Genomic DNA, 19,841 nt, shown 5'->3' on the forward strand with positions numbered 1-19,841 from the left:
TTGTTCATGTATACCTGGCTGGCTTTGAGCTCAAAGAGGTCAGCCTCCGGAACGCAGGGATTAAAGGCCTGCTCCATCCCAGCCAGCTGTTGTTTTGTTTCATTTAGGGTCGCATGAAGCGCAGCTGACCTCACACTTCCAGATAATGATCTTGAACTCTGGCTCTTCCTGCCTCCATTTCCCAAGTGCTGGAATAACAGTCCTTTTGGGAACCACTCCAGGCCTGTAACTCTTGAGTCTCAGCAAGCACATCTCTAGTAACTGGGGGAGTATTAATGAGAAAAGCTTTTGTTGTTGTTGTTGAGTGTATACTTGGCAGGCCCTAAACGAAGAGAGGAAGGAAAAGACAAAATAAACAGCAAGGAGAGCCACCATTTAGATGGCTCCTGGAACCTCAAGTGTTTTTCAGCCCAGCCTTATGGCCTTTTATGGGCGAGGAGTTGGGTTTTAAAAATTGGTAATTTTCATTTGGCCTCATTAAAAGCTCAGATTGTGAGGCTAGGATTTGTCTTCCTTCCCCAACGGTGGGCTGTTATGGCTTAGGAACTAGCCAGGCGTGGAACAAGCGGAGGCAGGAGGTAGGGCTCAGAGACGAGCGGACCCGACCTCGGGAGGACTACACCCCGGTAGGACCCGACGGCCAGTGGACCAGCCGCGCAGGGGGCTATCGCGCTTCCGGAGCGCGGACACTATCCGCCACGGACGACTTCCGGCAACGGCGTAAACAAGGCCCTAGCGGCCGGAGGCGGGGCGGGCTGCGAGTGGGAGCCGCTTCGGCCGCTCGCCCGCTCTGTGTCAGGTCCCGACCGCCGAGCGGTCCCCGCGAGACCCCCAGCGGCCGCCCGCGCGCGCCCCGGCGCTCGGCCAGGAGGCAGGCGGAGGCGCCGCGCGGGAAAGGCGGGTCGCCAAGCGCTGGCTGCGCGCCGCGGGCCGCCGCTCCGCTTTCCTTTGTCTCCCGCCTGCGGGGCCGGAGAGAATCTCGGTGCAACCTCAAGATGGCTGATGGCAACGAAGATGCTCGAGCGGACGACCTGCCGGGCCCGGCCTTCGAGAGCTACGAGGCCATGGAGCTGGCCTGCCCGGCCGAGCGCAGCGGCCACGTCGCCGTCAGCGATGGGCGCCACATGTTCGTCTGGGGCGGCTACAAGGTCAGTGGGGCTCTGCTAGCGGCGGCCGCCGCCCCTCTTGCTCATTCGGGAGAGCATCTTTCCGCCCTGCCCTGATGGACTCAGGGTTCCTGGGCTGTTCACTTGCACTTATGAGTCAGCCTGTCCCCCGCACCTCCTCCGCGTTGTTGTCTTTGGAGTGATTGGGACGAGGCTCTGTTACTGTGTGGGTTGAGTAGCGGGTGATTATGGCCCAAGTTGCTGAAAAGGGTGGAGGCAGGAGTTTGCAAGAATCGCTTATACCTTTGGCTCAGGTCACCGACGAAGGCTCTACTATCCGGAGCTGGGGCCAGTTAGCCAACAGGTACTACATTGTTTGTCCACTGTGTAAACTAAGGCCACAGGAGTAGTTTACTCCGCCTTCCCGAAGGGTAGGTGTTGCGGTGTCAACACCTGTGCAGATGCCCGCCAACCTATTGTTTGATCGCAGGGCCATTTTCCTTACTGGTTTCAGCTGAGAAACGACTGCTCCTCAGAAGGCCCTACTACGAAAATTAAAGGGGAAAAAAAATACACCAGTAACCAATGAATCCCCAGCAACATAGGTAATTGGAGTGCAAGTCTTTGGCTTTTGTGACCAGGTAGCTATTTAGAGTCACGTGCACTACTTGATCTACCCGGAGCTGGCGAATACTGCTCTGTTTTTTATTTAAAATGGTGGTCACTGGTTCTACTGTGTACTTGTTTTAGAACTCCACGGTATGCTCTAGTTCTTTAATTGCATTTGGTGCACACTCAATTTGATCCATTTGAACTGAGACTGTGAATATTATTTTAATGTTACAATGACCTCCCCCGTGGCATTGTCTTGAAATCCAGTGCTCTTTGCCTGAGCTGCGAATGTTTGCTTCGGGACTCCACTAACAGAGTAGCTTATGGCACTGGCGACCTGGTCATAGTTGGTTGGTCATGTTGAGATTACCTGTCCTGATCTCTTCATTTGGTTTAACTGTTAGTTATTTCCCCGATGTGAATTAATATATCATGTGCCCTGCTTCCAGGTGCTAGGTTTTTAGAGGTTGGTGTTGAGAAGGTCAGAGAGGTAGGGAGCAGGTGTAGTGACCATTATTAAAACGTAAATTCCAGATGTGAAGGGATGGCTCAGTGATCATATATTAGTGTTGGATTCCCTTTTTTTAAAAGCATGTATGTGTGAAGGCATCTAATCTCCTGTAACTGGAGTTACAGTTGAGTTGCCATGTGGGTGCTGGGAATTGAACCTGGGTCCTCTGGAGCAGCAGGCAGTGCTTTTTTTGTTTTTTGTTTGTTTGGTGGTTTGGTGTTTTCGAGACAGGATCTCTCTGTGTAGCCTTGGCTGTCTGTCCTAGACTGCTTTGTAGACAAAGCTGGCCTTGAACTCACAGTAATCCACCTGCCTCTACCTTCTGAGTGCTGGGATTAAAGGCGTGTGCCCCTGACTCCCAGCCTTCAGACAGTGCTCTTAACCACTGGGCCATCTCCAGCCCTCTGGGCTGTATTTTTTTGTTTGTTTGTTTGTTTGTTTGTTTGTTTTGAGACAGGGTTTCTCTGTGTAGTCTTAGCTGTCCTAGACTAGCTTTGTAGACCAGGCTGGGCTTCAACTCACAGTGATATGTCTTGCCTCTCACCTCCCGAATGCTGGGATTAAAGGCATGCGCCACCACGCCCAGCCTCTGGGCTGTATTCTTAACACCCACATGGCAGCTTGCAACTGTACTCTAATGATCTGATCTGATATGGACCCCCTGACCTTTTGGAGTACTGCACCCAGGGCTTTCACAGACAAGCATGCAAACAAAACTTACACAAAAATGAATCTTTTTTCAAAATGTAAATTCCTTTGAGGAATGTAGACCTGTTGGTCAATCACAGTTTGGTCTAAACTATGCTATTCATAATAATGTTTGTAAAAATTAGCATTGAGCTGTGGCATCATAGAGTTTGGCTTTGAACCCTTGATCTTCTGTTTCTCCCAGCCAGGTGTGGGCATGGGAATAAGACTCCTTTGTAGTGTGAGGGGAAGCTGTCAGAGTGGAACATTTCTGATGGTGGGTTTATAAGGACCCGATGCCTCGAGTTTGGTAGAGAGGGAAGAATCGCTGTCATGAAGTAGGTGGCACAAAACCTGCAATCCTCCCCTAAAATAAAAATAAAAAAGGACAGGGTCTCCAGCCCTGGCTGGCCTCAAACTCCCAGAAATCCACCAGCCTCTGCCGCCAGTGCTGGATTTCAGGTGTGTGCCACCACTCCTGGCAGCCTCGACATGCCTTGGTTGCAACCCTGAGAATAGACACAGGAAACCTTGGAGACTGTATCAAAGCAATAAACTGGCTTCTTTCCTAGTAGTCAGCCAGTGTTGTCTCCACAAGCCAGGTTGGCGGCTTCAGGTTAGCCACTGCTTGCTTTCTAGTCTTCCCCCTCACTGTTCTCACCACTCTAGTGTGCAGAAAAGAGTTACGTAGCTAGCTGTCCCGTTACTGTGTGCTTACTCTTCAGGCGTATTGGACCCTGACTCATTTTCAGTGAAGTGTAGTTTTTATTGTATTTTGTCAGAAAGTGGCCAGGGAGGATTCAGGAATGAAATACGGCAGCCCTCACTGGAAAGGAAAATTCCTATTTCCACCACTGCTTGCTCAATAATCTGGGGCAAATTATTTACACTTTACAATCTTGAAATAACTTTTTGTTAGGATTAAATAAAGGAATTTGAGGACATTTGGTGAGCTTGGTCTTTGTTAATACATGTTTGCAGTTTTGCACTTAGAATGAGTGGACGAAAGAAAAGCTCCACTAGAACACTATGTTAGTATGGGTGGGGCGTGTAAGTCACCTCAAGTCAAGTGACTGAATCGGGTACAAGGTCTGTTCTGTTCAAGATACAGCATGACCTTAGGGCAGCAGCTCGCAACCTGTGGGTCTCCACTCATGTGGGGGAGGGGGTTGAATGACCATGTTACGGGGGTCACCTATGCCCACTGGAAAGCAGTTATTTACATTACAGTTCGTAATAGTAGCAAAATTAAAGTTGCAGAGTAGCAACAAAAATAATTTCATGGTTGGGGGGTCACCATAATATAAGGAGTTGTGTGCACGGGCGGCAGCGTTAGGAAGGTTGAGAACCTCTGCCTTAGGAACTCCCCAGGTGGACTTTGTACTATTTGCAAGTGTTATATCAAAAGTCTGGCTGAAGACCTGTCTGCACGAAGCTTTATTGTGTGTGGCTGGGTCCTAGAGACTTCATTTAATATTAATAAGTATATAAAACTTAATTTTATATGATCAATATCATAAATAGTGCCTTAAAAAGAGAAAAACTCAGAAAATGTCTCTTTAAAATATTAGTTACTTGTGATGCTCAGTTCATAAAACACTCACTGCACAACCTTGATGATGTGCGTTTGGTCCTCAGAACCCGTGCATACATAGGAGAGACCTGACTCTACACAGTGAGCACTTAGGCACATGTGCTACCCATAGCACGTACACACCCCAACACACTGGTGAGAATTGAAAATAAAATGTCAGTTACTTACATTTGAAAACTCTCTTGCTCTTCACAGAGTAATCAAGTGAGAGGACTGTATGACTTTTATCTGCCCAGAGAGGAACTATGGATCTACAACATGGAGACTGGAAGATGGTAACTGGATGTTAGGGCTGGGGGTGGTGGTGACTGAAAACTTTGAATTAGGTTGCAATGGAAGTTGAAAGCCCATTGTAGGGGGCTGGGGCTGGGGTTCTTTTGTTTTTTGAGACAAGGTTTCTCTACTTAGTTCTGACTGCCCTGCAACTTACTACGTAGTCCAGACAGGTTTTGAATTCAGAGAGATCCCCCTGCCTCTGTGTCTGTGTCCAAAGTACTGGCATTAAAGGCGTGCCTCACATTCTAAAATACTAGAAAGCCCATTTAAGTAACTAAGGGTGCTAAGCTCTTTTCTGGGAACAGTTGTCTAGTATAATGTCATGCTTAGAAGCCTCTCGTCAGGCCTGGTCACAGTACCATGAGGTAGAAGGTGTAGAACCTGAGATGGCAGTCTGGTTGGCATTTTGATTTCTGTTTTGTTTTTTGATTTTCAAGACAATTTTCCTCTGTGTAACATTAGCAGTCCTGGAACTCACTCTGTAGACCAGGCTGGCCTCAAACTCAGAATCCGCCTGCCTCTACATCCCCAAGTCTAGGATTACAGGTGAGCACTACCACCTGGCTCCTGGTTGGTATGAAAAAGGTTTTTAGTTTGCCATAATTGCTAGGTTTTTCATGGTTTATAATTTTTAATAACTTGTTTATTTAATGTACATTGGTGTTTTGCTTGCATGTATGTGAGGGTGTCAGATACCCTGGAATAGGAATTATAGACAGTTCTGAGCTGTGACATGGGTGCTGGGAATCGAACCCAGGTCTTCCAGAAGAGCAAACAGTGTTCTTACCCATTGAGCCATTGCTCCAGCCCAAGCATACTTTGTTTTTATCTGCTCAAAAGAAGTTTTGAGAACAGTCTCTTTTAAAGTACTATTTTCTGGCTTGCATTAATAGTTGAGTGGCAAAGTGCTTGCTTAGCCCATATGAGGTCCTGGGTTTGATTTTTTTTTTTTTTTTTTTTTTTTTCCCCTCAATTGGAAAAAAGAAAGAAGATCTGTTTAAAAATGAAAATGAGGGAATGGAGGCAGAGGTAGGCAGATCACTGTGAGTTTGAGGCCAGCCTGGTCTACAAAGTGAGTCCAAGACAGCCAAGGCTACACACAGAAACCCTGTCTCAAAAAATAAAAAAGAGGGAATGGAGAGATGGCTCAGTGGTTAAGAGAACTGACTGCTCTTCCAGAGGACCCAGGTTCAATTCCCATCTTTTACTTGGTGGCTCACAACCACCTGTAACTCCAGACATGGCGATCTGATGTCCTCTTCTGGCCTCTGAGGGCAGTAGGCACACACATATACATGCAGACAAAATACCCATACACATAAAATAAAATAATTAAAAAAAAAAAAAAAAAAGCCAGGCATGATAGTACTGCCTGTAATCCCAGCACTTGGGAGACAGAGGCAGGTGGATCTCTGTGAGTTCAAGGCCAGCCTGATCTACAAAAAGACTTTGGTTCTTTGCTATCTTATGTCAGTCTTAAAGCCAGAATGGTAGTTCTACTTGGATTAACGTAGGTCACAATTATTTTTGTAAATAGTAAATAGGTTAATATGGGCTATCTGCTAAATTTTTTTTTTTAAGAGAACTGAAAAATTCCCAAAAGAATTCTTTTCTATCTTTCTTTTGTTTTGTTTTGTTTTTAGAGACAAGGTTTCTCTGTGTAGCCCAGGCTGTATTGGAATCACTCTGTAGACCAGGCTGACCTCCAACTCACAGAGATTTGTCTGTTTCTGCCTCTCAAGTGCTGGGATTAAAGGTGTGCACCACCCCTGTCTAGCTTAACATATTTCTTAAGATTAAGAATTTAAACAAATAAGCCTATTATAAGCTAAGCAAAGATAAAAGTGATAATATCTGATGATGTAATCAGGAGACCTGAGGTGTACTGTTAATATTGTGAATCTCTAAAGCTGAGTACAGTGGCACATTCATTTAATTCTAGCACTGAAGGGAGAAAGAAGTGGGCAGATTTGTCCTGGACCAGGCAGGGCTGCATAACTGGAAGTATTACATAGGGATTTATTTAAATCACTAAAAGGTGACTTAATTAAAAAAAAAAATTGAATTATCTGTCAGCACTAGGAATGTTGAAGTTTTCCTTTTGGGTCCTTGATATACTTTAAAACAAAACAGGGCCATTGAGGCAGCCCAGCAAGTAAAGTCCTTGCTGTCAAGCATGCCGACCCAGGTTTGCATTTCCTGAGTCCACATGGTAGAGGGAGACTCTTCAGCACCTGCGATGTGCAGGCCTCCATATATATGCTGTGACATGCCTGTGCCCAAACATGCACACCAATAAATGTAAAACAAAGGCCTCCCAGCCAGTTGGACCGTAAACAGAAAGCAAACAGCTTGAGAAGGACAGATTAACATCATTCATTGCATACTCCCCAGTGAGACGCGTAGCACTAGCCATTGCATCCCTCATATTCAACCCCTTGAAGCTTTACAAGAGTGACTGGTGTAGTCATCGCCCACGGACTGACTTATTACTCCTATTCTGTTTAGCTAACACAGATTATGAATGTATACACAGCTGAAGTATAATCCTAGCCCGAAGCCTATGGCAGCCTGATGAACTGTAGGCAAGTCTAGCTAACCTAGCCCTCCCTCCTCTATCAATTTTATTGGTGAATTATTAATTACTATATCATTATTCTCTTGATCCGACCTTTCACTAATTCTCATGGGTATTAATATCACCATTACAGCTCTATTCTCAAAATACACAATTATCATAACTCAGTGAGGAAAATTTACTAATCACATTAATAACCCCAACCCTCACATGACGAGGACTTACACTCGTATATCATTACACATTATTCTAACTTCACTATTAATCCCAAACTCATTATAGGTCTACATTATATAAATACAGTTTATAAAAAATGTTAGACTGAATCTAATTGCGAGAAATTAGCTCCCTGGGAGCTGGAGAGATGGCTCAGAGGTTAAGAGCACAGACTGCTATTGCGGAGTTCCTGAGTTCAATTCCCAGCAACCACATGGTGGCTCACAACCATCTGTAATGATGCCCTCTACTGGCCTGCAGGTGTACATGCAGACAGAACATTGTATACATAATAAATAAATAAATAAATAAATCTTAAAAAAAAGAAAAAGAAAAAGAAATCAGCTCCCTTATTTACCAAGAAATAATGCAAGAACTGCTAACTCATGCAACCGTACTTAAACATCTGGCTTTCTTACTTTTATAGGATAGAAGTAATCCATTGGTCTTAGGAACTAAAACCTTGGTGCAACTCCAAATACAAGTAACAAACATTACGATATGGTCAATTCTCTTGATATTTCTAATCCTTTTATTCCCAATTTTCATTTCAATAACTAACCTTAAAAATCAGTTTCAGAGCCTTTCATTCTACCTGTGTGTAAGGCCATCTCCCACTGTCTGGACAGGTTAAAAGCAGGAAAACTGGTCCCATGGGTTATAGCTAGGAGAGACCTTAGACATCACCAGCTTCCTTTTTCTTATTGTGGGAACATAGTTTGTAAACCTTGTATTTCTTACCCTCTGGGAAACTTGTCTCCTTTTAGGAAAAAAATCAACACCGAAGGTGATGTTCCTCCTTCTATGTCTGGGAGCTGTGCTGTGTGCGTAGACAGGGTGTTGTACTTGTTTGGAGGGCACCACTCAAGAGGCAATACAAACAAGGTTAGTGTTCCTAAGGATTATTGTTTGAGGCAGTTTTCTGCATCCTCACATTCAACCTCATATTTCTAACGTTGAATATCCTGTGTACTTGATTGTGGTGAGAACATGCATTGCAGTATTTTCTTGACCAGTGTGTTTACTATACCTTTGTAAAACCAAAGCTAGTAGCCTCTGTGTAGTAACTTCCTAGGTATTTTGGCTTGGTGCTCTCAATTACTTGCTCTAACAACCCTGAATGGTAGGTGAGTGTTACTAGAAAGTATTTTCAAAGACCATTATAGACAAAGGGTTTCGAGTGAAAGATAAACTCAGAAAGTCATAGGGATAAATTAATATTAGAAAGTAAATGTTAACACTCCTCTAATGTCGCCCTAAGACACATGGAAAAAGATGTTACTTGTTCTTTTCATGCCAGTAAAAGACAGATGAAGTTTCAGAAAGGTACATGGTATATAGGTAGACTCACTCCTGTGAACTCACTGGTTGTGCAATTTAGTAAACACTTTATATGGGAGACAGGAGAGATGAGTGGTGCAGTTGGTAAGTTGAGGAGCTCACAGTCTGGAAGAGACGGCTGCAGGATAGCCACCCAGTGGTGAGGTGCATAGGGCCTGGTGCACAGTAATGCCAGCTCTTTGGAAGCGAGAATAGAACAAGAGGCAGTGCTCGAATTGAACAGTACGAAGTCACAGTGTGGAGACTTGCAGGCATGCTTTATTCAAGGAGATGCTAGTGGCTTGAGATCCTGGGAGGAGCACTGTAGTGTCACTCATGCTCCAGACCATGCCTTCTTCCTTAGGGAAACAAAAGCAGATACAGGAGGAAATAGGTAGATACAACCTGAAAAGGCTTAGGAGGGAGTGAGGCTGGGTTCCAGAATGATTAGTAGTTACTAACTCTGCTGGAGTTCAGGGTTTTACATATCAGAAGGAAACCTATGTGTCTCAGAAAGGTGAGAGGGGGTGGTGTGTGGTGTGGTGTGGTGTGGTGGTGTGTGTGTGTGTGTGTGTGTGTGTGTTCGTGCTCTGTTACCTGGATTCAAGTGTGTAGCTTTTTTTTTTTTAATATATATTTTTATTCTGTGTGTATGGGTATTTTGCCTGTGTGTATGTTTTTGCACCACATGTATGCCTGGTGCCTGAGGAGGCCTGAAGACGTTATTAGATCCCCTGGATCTGGAGTTAGAGACTGTTGTACGCTCCCGTGTGGGTGGGTGCTGGGGATCAAACCAAAGTCCTCTGGAAGAGCAATTAGTGCTCTAACCACTGAGCAATCTGGCCAACTCTGAGTATTTAACCTTTTTAAGTATTGACTGATCTTTTAGCTTCTAGAATTAATTAGGCAGGAAGATATGTTAGGTTGAATTCTAAGACCCTAGTTTTTTTGGTAACATGGTCCTGCTATAAATTACTCAACCAATTAATTGAAAAACAGCAAAATTCAAACTCCTTATCTAAAGTTAGGCAAAGCTAGGGAGCTTCTGCCAAGATGTAAATGAACACTTAGCTAATTCCTTTGCTGTAGACTGTAGCTCATGAAAGCAAACGTAGCTGAACGAGTTTACTGCTAGTGATTTAAGTAATTTACATTCTGTTGTAAATTCATAATCTTGGCCTGAATCGGTGTGGCAGCCAGTCTGCAGTCAGGCTCAGCACGTTTATGACAAAATACAGTTTAAAACAAATGTCAGGACCAAGTTTTCTATATAACCAAAACTAACTGAAATTACTGCTTCTAACAGTTCTACATGCTGGATTCAAGATCTGCAGACAGAGTGTTACAGTGGGAAAGGATTGACTGCCAAGGAATTCCTCCGTCATCAAAGGACAAACTTGGTGTCTGGGTATATAAAAACAAGTACGTTAGAAGCACTGTAGGTTTGGCCTTTTGTGCAGAATGTAGTTACCCTGTAAGTACCCCAATCAGCATTATAAATAAGCATGGAGCATATTCACATAGTAAATTAATACACGAGTTCATTTAGCACCTAAAAACTAGTCATATTTAAGCATTATTATTTGAATATTTTCATGAACGTACTCAACTCATTCCATATATAAAGATTTTAAAAGTCCTATGTCCTTGCCTTCAGACACCTAAATCTTTAATGTTTGGTTTTATGTCAAACAGGTTAATATTTTTTGGAGGATATGGATATTTGCCTGAAGATAAAGTATTGGGAACTTTTGAATTTGATGAGACATCTTTTTGGGTTCGTATTTTCATATTTGCACATGCCTACTTAGTATGTTGAAAAATGCACTGTTTTGTTTTTACTTTCTGAAATTTACTTATATTTTGAAATTTTATTTTTGTATGTGTGAGGTATACCTTAGTGCAAGTGTGACACAGTGTCCATGTCAAAATCAGAGGACAAATTAGGGGAATTGGTTCTCTCCTTCCATGATGTGGGTTCTGAGGATTCAACTTAGACCATCAGGGCTTAGCAGCAAGTACCTTACCAGCTGAGTCTTCCTTCCAACCCAGAAACAATTTTATATTCACTAGTAGTTTTATTGTTTATTTTACTTGTTAATAAACTGGGCAAGCCAGGGTTGCATAATTTTATAAACAGTATTTTTAAAATAACATAGATTTTTTTTTTTTTCTGTAGAATTCAAGTCATCCAAGAGGATGGAATGATCATGTACATATTTTAGACACGGAAACATTTGCCTGGAGCCAGCCCATCACCACCGTGAGTTACTGAAGAATGAAGTGTATTTAGAGAAAGGGTACACCAGAAGCTGACAGTTCACTCTTGCTTTCTGTAATGAGGCCATTTGTAGCTTTGTTGCTTTCAAAGTACATACAAACCTCAGAAGTTTAACAGAAGCGTAGAATCTATATGGTACCTTCATTTGCTAGTAACTAAATTGAGCTTTAAATTGAAAGTTAAAGATTATTATTTTTTTCTTTTATTTTTTTATTCAAAAATTTATTTATTTATTTATTTATTTTTATTAATTTATTCATATTACATCTCAATAGTTATCCCCTCTCTTTTATCCTCCCATTCCTCCCTCCCTCCCATTTCCCCTTACTCCTCCCCCCCCCCCCCATGACTGTGACTGAGGGAGACTTCCTCCCCCTGTATATGCTCATAGGGTATCAAGTCTCTTCTTGGTTATTTTTTTCTTTTAAAGATACTATTTGATGTGCCAGTCAAAAACAAAACAAAAACCCCAAAACTATTCTGACATAGTAACTAGTTCATTCAGTAACAGTCTCTGAGCTGGGCGTGGTGGTGCTCGCCTTTAATCCCAACACTCAGGAAGCAGAGGCAGGTGAATCACTTGGAGTTCAAGGCCAGCCTGGTCTACAAAATGAGTCTAGGACAGCCAAGGCTACGCAGAGAAACCCTGTCTTGAAAAACAAAAACAAACAAAAAAACAGTCTCAGAAATACTAAAATACTCGGTTGTAGTATCAACTTTTAATACTGTTGCTCTCTAGTGCCCAAGGATCTGGCATATTCTTTTTATGGTATCAGAAAAGATTGGTATTTTCCTGTTTATAAACTTCATATGTTTATGAAGTTGTTTATACTTTTTTAATAGGGTAAAGCACCTTCACCTCGTGCTGCCCACGCCTGTGCAACTGTTGGAAACAAGGGCTTTGTGTTTGGCGGCAGATACCGAGTGAGTATATGAACAGTTTCTAATGGCTTGCTTTTAGGTGCTGCAAATGATAACGAACTTAGCTTCTCTTTTTTAGGATGCTAGAATGAATGATCTTCACTATCTTAATCTGGATACATGGGAGTGGAATGAATTGTAAGTATTACGTTATTTAGAAAAGCTTTTCAAGGTACATTTCAGACCCCAAACCCATTCCCTATTAGTATGTACTAAACGTGCCTCAAGCTTCTGTAATTTGTAGATTTAAGTTAACATGATTACTGGGGTCCTTAAGGGAGGAATTTTGTTTTTATTTCTAGTTTCCCTAACTATGTGCCTGGTACAGCATGTGTTCAATGTTTGCTGAAAGAAAATGTCTAAAGTTGATTCTGCCTTCAGAGAATATAGTTCCGTATAAAGTATGTAGATAATACTGAGACGCTTCTCTTTTTAGCATGTGTCTGGATATAAGATGTGCATACAGGATGTATGTTGTGATGTACATGGGGTGCATGCCGTGTATATAGGTGTGTATAGGTCCAAAGCTAACACATTGGGGGTCTTCAAACACTACTGTACCATTGAGGAAGGGGTCTTTCAACTGAACCCAGAGCTTGCCAATATGGCTGGCTAGTCAGCTTGCTTGGAGGATCTCATTGTAGCCTTAAGTGCCATAGCATACACTTAGAACTAGGCTACCGTGTCCTCGTTACTCATTCAGGTGCTGGGGATCTTAATGGTCCTCATACATTTTATGGTAAATACTTTACCTGCTGAGCCACTTCCGAAGCCTTTTTCAACTTTTCTTTTTCTGATGACCTATATGCATTTTAAATCCGCATTTCTCTCTGGTGTCTGCTTTAAACATAGATTTCATGTGTAAGGTTGATTATGTGTGCATGTGGAGTGTTGACTACTGTTTTTTGTTTGGTTTTGGTTTTTCGAGACAGGGTTTCTGTGTGTAATCTTGGCTGTCCTGGATGGGCTTTGTGGACCAGGCTGGCCTCAAACTCACAGAGATCTACCTGCCTCTGCATCCCGAGTGCTGGGATTAAAGATGGGCATCACCACACCCGGCTCTGTCTACCATTTGTATTTTAGGGTAGTTTGTTCATTCTTGTGACAGGGCCTTATAATACAGTATAGGATAGCATGGAACTCAGCTTTTAATACTGTTGCTCTCTAGTGCCCCCCTCAAACTTGTGAAGCCTACATCAGCCTCCCAAGTGCTAGGATTCTACTGTGAATCTTCTTATTTTTCCTCTTGGGACCAGGTCTCTCGTGGCATGGGACTTGCCTAGTAGGATAGGCTAGCACACTCTCGGGGCTCACCTCCTCAGCAGTAGGGCTGCAAGCATGCGTCAAGCTTGACCTCCACCCCTCTTTTAAATGTGTAGGTTCTGGGGATAGAACTTGGGTTTTCAAGCACTTTATTTTGATTTATCTCCTGACTCTAAACATAAATTATAACTATTTATTATATTTAGAATTCCACAAGGCATATGCCCCGTTGGCCGATCATGGCACTCACTGACACCAGTCTCTTCAGATCACCTTTTTCTCTTTGGAGGATTTACCACTGAAAAACAGCCACTAAGTGAGTCCTTTAAATACATATAGTTGCATATCATAATTATGCATTAGTAGTTATGTAGAAAGAATATCTTGTGTATTGTATGGCATTGCCTGTCAATTAAACCTGTGGTTTACAGGAAAGGGTAGAAGGTGGGACATCCGGTAGGCAGAAAGGATTGTGGGATAGAGCCAGGCATAGAAGATTGGCCTGAGAAGATGTGAGGACTGACACTTGGTACCTGAGCAGAGAGGTAGCCAGCCACACGGCAGAATGTACATTAGTATAAATGGGTTATTTGAAGCTGAGTCAAAAAAGAGCTCAGCTATATGGCCTAGGTATTTGTAAATATATTTTGTATCTCACAAGTCTTTATTCTGGGAGCTTGGGGCCAGGAGGAAAAACTACTCCAACAAGTAATACTACTGAGACAATCCTAGCTGTATCCTTTCAGGTTTGTGTATGAATTTTGATCTATAACACCTTATAATTGCACATATTATGACCTAAATACATACGACTGGTGGAAAAAATGACTTGGACCACTTAAAATTCCCGCTGAAAGGTTGTACATGAGTGGTCTTAACCACAGGGAATAGGATTTGAGTTATTGTACTTCTTGCTAAAACTGTGCCCTTAAGTGTCACACTAACAGGATGGACATTCTTCATAGCCTTTTTTTTTTTTTAATCAGGTGATGCCTGGACTTACTGTATCAGTAAAAATGAATGGATTCAGTTTAATCATCCTTATACTGAGAAACCAAGGTATGGACTACCTCATAACAACTAACAAGGGTTTATAGAGGACTGGTAAGAACCGAGGATGCTTTGGCTGGGTTTTAGGAAAATCTTGGAACTTACTGTTTAGCATACTTTCCAAAAGGAAGCCAACTAGCATTACCTAAATGTCCAAAGCTTGCGTTCCCACTGTCTGTATGAAGAAGACTGAGACTGGTAATGTTTTAAATTTTTCAAAAATGTTCATGGGGGAAAACCAAGAATCATTTATTGGTTTGTAGTAGCATTATTCAAGAAAGAGTAAGTCAAATTTTTTAAAGGCAGGGAGGAAAAAAAAAGCTAGGTAAGGAGGCACATACCTGGAATCCCAGCCTTTAGAAGCCGGAAAGCAGCAGACGCAGATCAAGGCCAGCTCTGAGCTACATGAGACACTCTTAAGGACGTTGTTGTTTTCTTTTTAAAAACTGATAGGATATTCTTCTTCTTAATCCCCAAAAGGAATTGGTACAGGCAGTTTACCTATTTAGCATTGGCATTTAAAGTAAATTCATGCTGCTAAGACATGTGGTAAAAAGGACTTTGCACAGAATTATCAGCTTAGAGAGCTTTGGTAACCAGTGTTTTCTCAGGCGCTGCGTATGAGGCCATCTCACCTTGCCACTGCTTAGGCCCTAGAAGATTTTTATTGCCAGCAAAGACCTAGATTGTTTGGTTAAAACTCCTCACTATGTAGCTCTGCCTGGCCTGGAACTCATTATGTAGACCAGACTGGCCTGGTACTCCCTGAGATCCGCTTGCCTGTGCCTGCAGAGTGCTTGGATTGAAGGTGTGCGCCACCAAGGCCAGCCTTATAAAAAGCTGCTTTTCCACGAGATTGGATTTCTTACCATATTGGTCTGAACTACCCTGAAATCTTTCTATCACCAGCTCTACTGTGTAATTTAAAGTCATCAGTTTGGATTTTTGAGTTACATTGAACTCAGGGTTTTGTTTTACATGTAGGTTATGGCATACAGCTTGTGCAAGTGACGAAGGAGAAGTCATTGTTTTTGGTGGTTGTGCAAACAATCTCCTCGTACATCACCGAGCTGTAAGTACACCCTCACTGCTACTGAGCACATATTTTGAAAGATAACATTTTGTATGTGCAGCCATACATGCATGTGTGCTACGGATGAGGACGATACTTGTATTTAATTCTGTCCTCCTATCATGGGGGTCTTGGGGATCTAAGAGCATGAAACTCTCAATGGAGATCAAAAGAGGTTATTGATCCTCTAGAGTGGGACTGCAGGTTTGTTGTTACTCCCAACTGGGCTCTGCTGGAGGAGCAGCCTTAACAGCTCAGCCATCTGTCTCTCCAGACCCCCTTTCCTGCGTTGCTTAGTACCAAACACAAGGTCTGTGCATGCTAGGTAGCACTGTACTACTGAGCTACATACTCTTGCCCAGTTCTCTCCTGCCTTTGTCCCCTAGAGCTGGGTTTACAGGCGCATACTGCACCAGCCTGCGTGTAGCACTTACATTTTAACATATTCCTTTTTTTTTTTCCAGGCACACAGTAATGAAGTACTTATATTTTCAGTTCAACCAAAATCTCTTGTACGGTAAGTTCTTACCAGGTATTTGGTACTAGGTATAAAAGACAATAGTGAGTTTTCATTCAAGTTAATGTACTACTTAGTAAAGTTGTTTTTTTCTTTCCTTGTCCACTTTCAGGCTAAGCTTAGAAGCAGTCATTTGTTTTAAAGAAATGCTAGCCAACTCGTGGAACTGCCTTCCAAAGCACTTACTGCACAGTGTTAATCAGAGGTTCGGTAGTAACAACACTTCTGGATCATAAGGTTCTGTAGTTAACACTTCTGGTCTACTTGCATGGAAAATAACCCTGTATTTGTCACAGAGTGGCATCCTTTGTATAATTATATGCATTGTTGTAGTTTGCAGCCTGGGTTTTATTTGCATGTGAATGGCCTAGAGAACCTATTTTTGTGTCTAAAGTTTACAATAAATGTATTTAACATCAGCACCTGTCCACTGTTAAAGTAAAAAAAAAAAATTATATATATATATATCTGTTTTGGCTTTTTATACCAATAATGGGCATACCTTTCTTTTTACATTTATCTTTTGAAAATTTGGATGTAATGTATCTATAGAAGTTTAGCCTTTCACCTATGTAGCCAATGCTGGTCTTGAATCAATAGTCTAGCCTCCTTTCGAGTGCTAGGATTAAAAATGTGCTATCACACCTGGGTGTGTGTGTGGTGGTGGTGGTGGCAATGAGAGAATGAGTCTTATATAGCCCAAGCTGCAAATAATTTAGTATTTCACCTTAATGTGTTGGTATAGTCCTGGGATGTATGGTCATGTTTACAAAGTGGCAGTTTGTACCTCATGAGGGAGAGATAATGTATAACTTTATTCTCCATTCTGATAGGAGCCAGAAGAAAACTGGGCCAGAAATCTTTAGTGATAAGTCTAAAAGAAAAATGCATTATTTTTCAAGACGGGTTCTCTGTGTAACCTTGGCTGGCCTAGAACTCGGAGATCTGGCGGCTACCACTGCTGCCCAGCAAAAATTGCACTTATGCTATTATAGGTTAAGACACTTGAGCCTGGCAGTGGTGACACACAATTTTAATCCCAGCACTTGGGAGGCAGAGGCAAACCATCTCTGAGCCTGAGGCCAACCTCGTGGTCTCCAGTATGAGTTCTAGGATACCCACCAAGACTGCATGGAAACCCTGTCTTAAAAAGCCCCCCCAAAAGATACTTTTAACTATTTGATAGCTGCTGCTAAGGGTAGGGGAAAATGACACACAACTTAATGACATTACTAGGAAGAAATTAGGGTGGAAGGCGAGCAATGTATATGAATGCACGGAAACAACTGTCATTTTCTCATGTTACTTTTTGCATTTGATAAAATGTTCAAGATACAAATCCTAAATGTTTAATTGCCCCACAAAATCAAACAAAAACCTCAACTGGCTGTAATGTGTATTAGATGGCATATACAGTAGTTTATGCAGTTGAGCCATGTCAGGACTCATCATGAAGTGAAACCAAGAATTTCAATAAAATGTAGAACAATTACATGTGCATCATTTTAAGTTTTCGTAAGTATTTTAGGAAATCCTATTGTAATAGTTTATATATATAAAACTTGGGAAAAAGCACAATCTTAAGTCCTTTTGGTGATATAGCAAGGCAGTGTGTTCATTTGAAAACGGGGCATTCTATTAACATGTTATTTGCATCTCTGCGCTCCCACAGGCTATAAAACTGGCTCTTCACAGTTCAGGATTTCATTTCAGCTATTTTCTTTTTACATGCAGAAGATTAGGTGCAGACACTTTCACTTTTCCAGGAATATTTCTTGATAAATCCGTGTCCTAAAAAAGAAAAGTGCTTAACATTCTTATACCCTGCATAGTAAATCATGTTAAGGATAATACTCTTAATGTTAGAAGAAAGGCATTTACTACTTTTGCCAAGCAAGTATACTTAATAAGACAGCACTGTATCAAGACAATAGAAAAGAGCTTAATCACTCCACCAGTCCCCAACTTTACCTTTACACTGCGGAATAAGTCTTTCTCTCTTGCTGTTGCTTCTTTGGAGTGCATGAAGCTGTTCAAGGCTGTCTTTGCAGCTGTAAGTAGAGCACAGATGAATGTTCTAATTCGGTCAGTAAAGTAAAGTAGTTAAAAATTACAATTAAAAACAAAACCCTAAATTACCTTTTCCCTTTTTCTGAACTCCAGGAGTCAGTTTTACTTTGTATCTTAAGAAAAAAATTATAGGAGTTACTACAGGGAGATCACAAGATTGTGTCAACTATTATGAGTGAAATAATAGTGACTTACTTATAGTTTGTCATGGTGGTATAAGGGGCACATATTGGAATAGCAAACATTAGTACATCTTCAGGATGTGGTTGCCCTGTCAAAGAATCAAACAGATTTTCCTGAAAGAGGAAAATAAAAACAATTATAGAAGGAATTTATACCAAACTTTAAACAACAACCACAATAGGTGCTGGGCAGGTGGGGTGTTGTTGAGTCCTTTCCTGCATGCCATCATAAAGGCAGTATCTAAAAACACAAATTAGCATCTGAATACATATTTTGCCTTTTCTGACAGACATATAATCTGACAGTAGTATCCAAACTGCTTACAGTTCCAAAGAACCATATTTTAATATTTATTCTTTACAACAATGGGAACCGTTTTCAAAGTAGTATTTAATTACTTTTAGAGAGGGAACACGACAAGCTAGACTTGCAACTAAGCTGTAAGAAAGCTACTATGGATTAAAAGGATGCACAGTAATAACTACCAGGAGTTTGTCCAATTCAAAGAAACAGGACTTACACTTGGGCCAGGCCAGTGACTTTTCTCTTTGGTGTGTGGAACCTCCAACTTATTTAACAGTCTCTTATGAATCCAATGCTCAGACTGGGCAGGCACAGCTGATCAACAAGCTCCAGAGAGCCTCCTGTTTCCACCCCTTCATGCCAGGGTGCATGCTGCCTTGCCTGGTTTTCCATGTGAGTGCTGGGGAGTGAGTTCAAGGCCTCATGCGTACGTGACAAGCACTAACACAAGACAGTCTGAGCTATCTCGTCAGACACAGTAGGAGTTTCTCTGTGCAGCTCTAGTTGTCCTGGAACTCACTCTGTGGATCAGGCTGGAATCAAACTTAGCTCCTCCTACCTCCAGCTCTTGTGTACTGGGATTACAGGCATGTACCACAAATTGGCTTCATTAGGGATTTTACACCCCTTTTACGAGACGGGCCAATATTTGGATACAGTTTTGGCCTTCATAATGAAAGGAATGGCATCTAAGGGGTTAAATCAAGGTATTGTTTATAATATGTTAGATAAGCCTGGCAACAAAGAATCATACTTTCCAAAATGCTAATAGTGCAAAAGCTGAGAAAGTCCAGGCTACTTCTACTTGCCTTTTTTTTTTAAGTGTGTGTGTGTATGTGAGCGAGAATATACTACGTGTGTGAGAGAGAGAGAGAGAGTATACACTACCTGTGTGTTTGTGTGTGCTAGAAATCAAATCTAAAACTACAGCCACCACTGGTTTTAAGTGGCCCTAGACTTAAGGAGAAATTCCAGAATTCAGACAGTGGCTGCAGAGCCTGCAGCTATCTTTTAAATTTTGAGTAGTATCAGACAGATATTCTGGCCAAAGATTACAATGCAATGTAATAGAAACTCCCACTCAAACCATACCTCATTTCCCTGCTGATCCAGATCGTGCTCTTCCTAGTTCAAAAACAAAAAATAAAGTCAGCTATGAACTTCTGTACCAGTAAGCCACAAGCAAAAAGAAACTGATAGAATAAGGCTGTTGTATAACTCCTAAGAATTGAAGGATACAACTTGGTTCCCTAACACTCAAAATTGGATTAGAGTACGTAC

At 41.9% G+C, this 19,841-nt stretch overlaps 2 protein-coding genes across 2 annotated transcripts in view; one reads left to right on the forward strand and one right to left on the reverse strand.

Moving 5' to 3' along the window:
- The first annotated feature begins 878 nt into the window (after positions 1–878).
- Positions 879–16,423, forward strand: Klhdc2 (kelch domain containing 2). Its single transcript, XM_051146948.1, has 13 exons — positions 879–1,148; positions 4,706–4,785; positions 8,348–8,465; positions 10,207–10,322; positions 10,596–10,677; positions 11,080–11,163; positions 12,025–12,105; positions 12,182–12,240; positions 13,572–13,681; positions 14,352–14,424; positions 15,400–15,487; positions 15,952–16,004; positions 16,117–16,423. Exons 1-13 carry the CDS (start codon positions 996–998, stop codon positions 16,238–16,240), a joined length of 1,221 nt encoding a protein of 406 aa, XP_051002905.1. The 5' UTR covers positions 879–995; the 3' UTR covers positions 16,241–16,423.
- Positions 16,424–17,642: 1,219 nt separating this feature from the next.
- Nemf (nuclear export mediator factor) overlaps positions 17,643–19,841 on the reverse strand; it is a 49,649-nt gene continuing 47,450 nt past the window's right edge. The window contains exons 29-33 of the mRNA XM_051146942.1: positions 19,653–19,685; positions 18,270–18,370; positions 18,144–18,187; positions 17,976–18,055; positions 17,643–17,795 (exon numbers count right to left, since the gene is read on the reverse strand). Of these exons, the coding sequence (XP_051002899.1) occupies positions 17,718–17,795; positions 17,976–18,055; positions 18,144–18,187; positions 18,270–18,370; positions 19,653–19,685 (336 nt within the window). The 3' untranslated portion in view covers positions 17,643–17,717. The remainder of the gene's footprint in view (positions 17,796–17,975; positions 18,056–18,143; positions 18,188–18,269; positions 18,371–19,652; positions 19,686–19,841) is intronic.

This window comes from Acomys russatus, chromosome 1 (genome assembly GCF_903995435.1).
Source record: "Acomys russatus chromosome 1, mAcoRus1.1, whole genome shotgun sequence".
In the NCBI taxonomy this organism is placed as follows: Eukaryota; Metazoa; Chordata; class Mammalia; order Rodentia; family Muridae; genus Acomys; species Acomys russatus.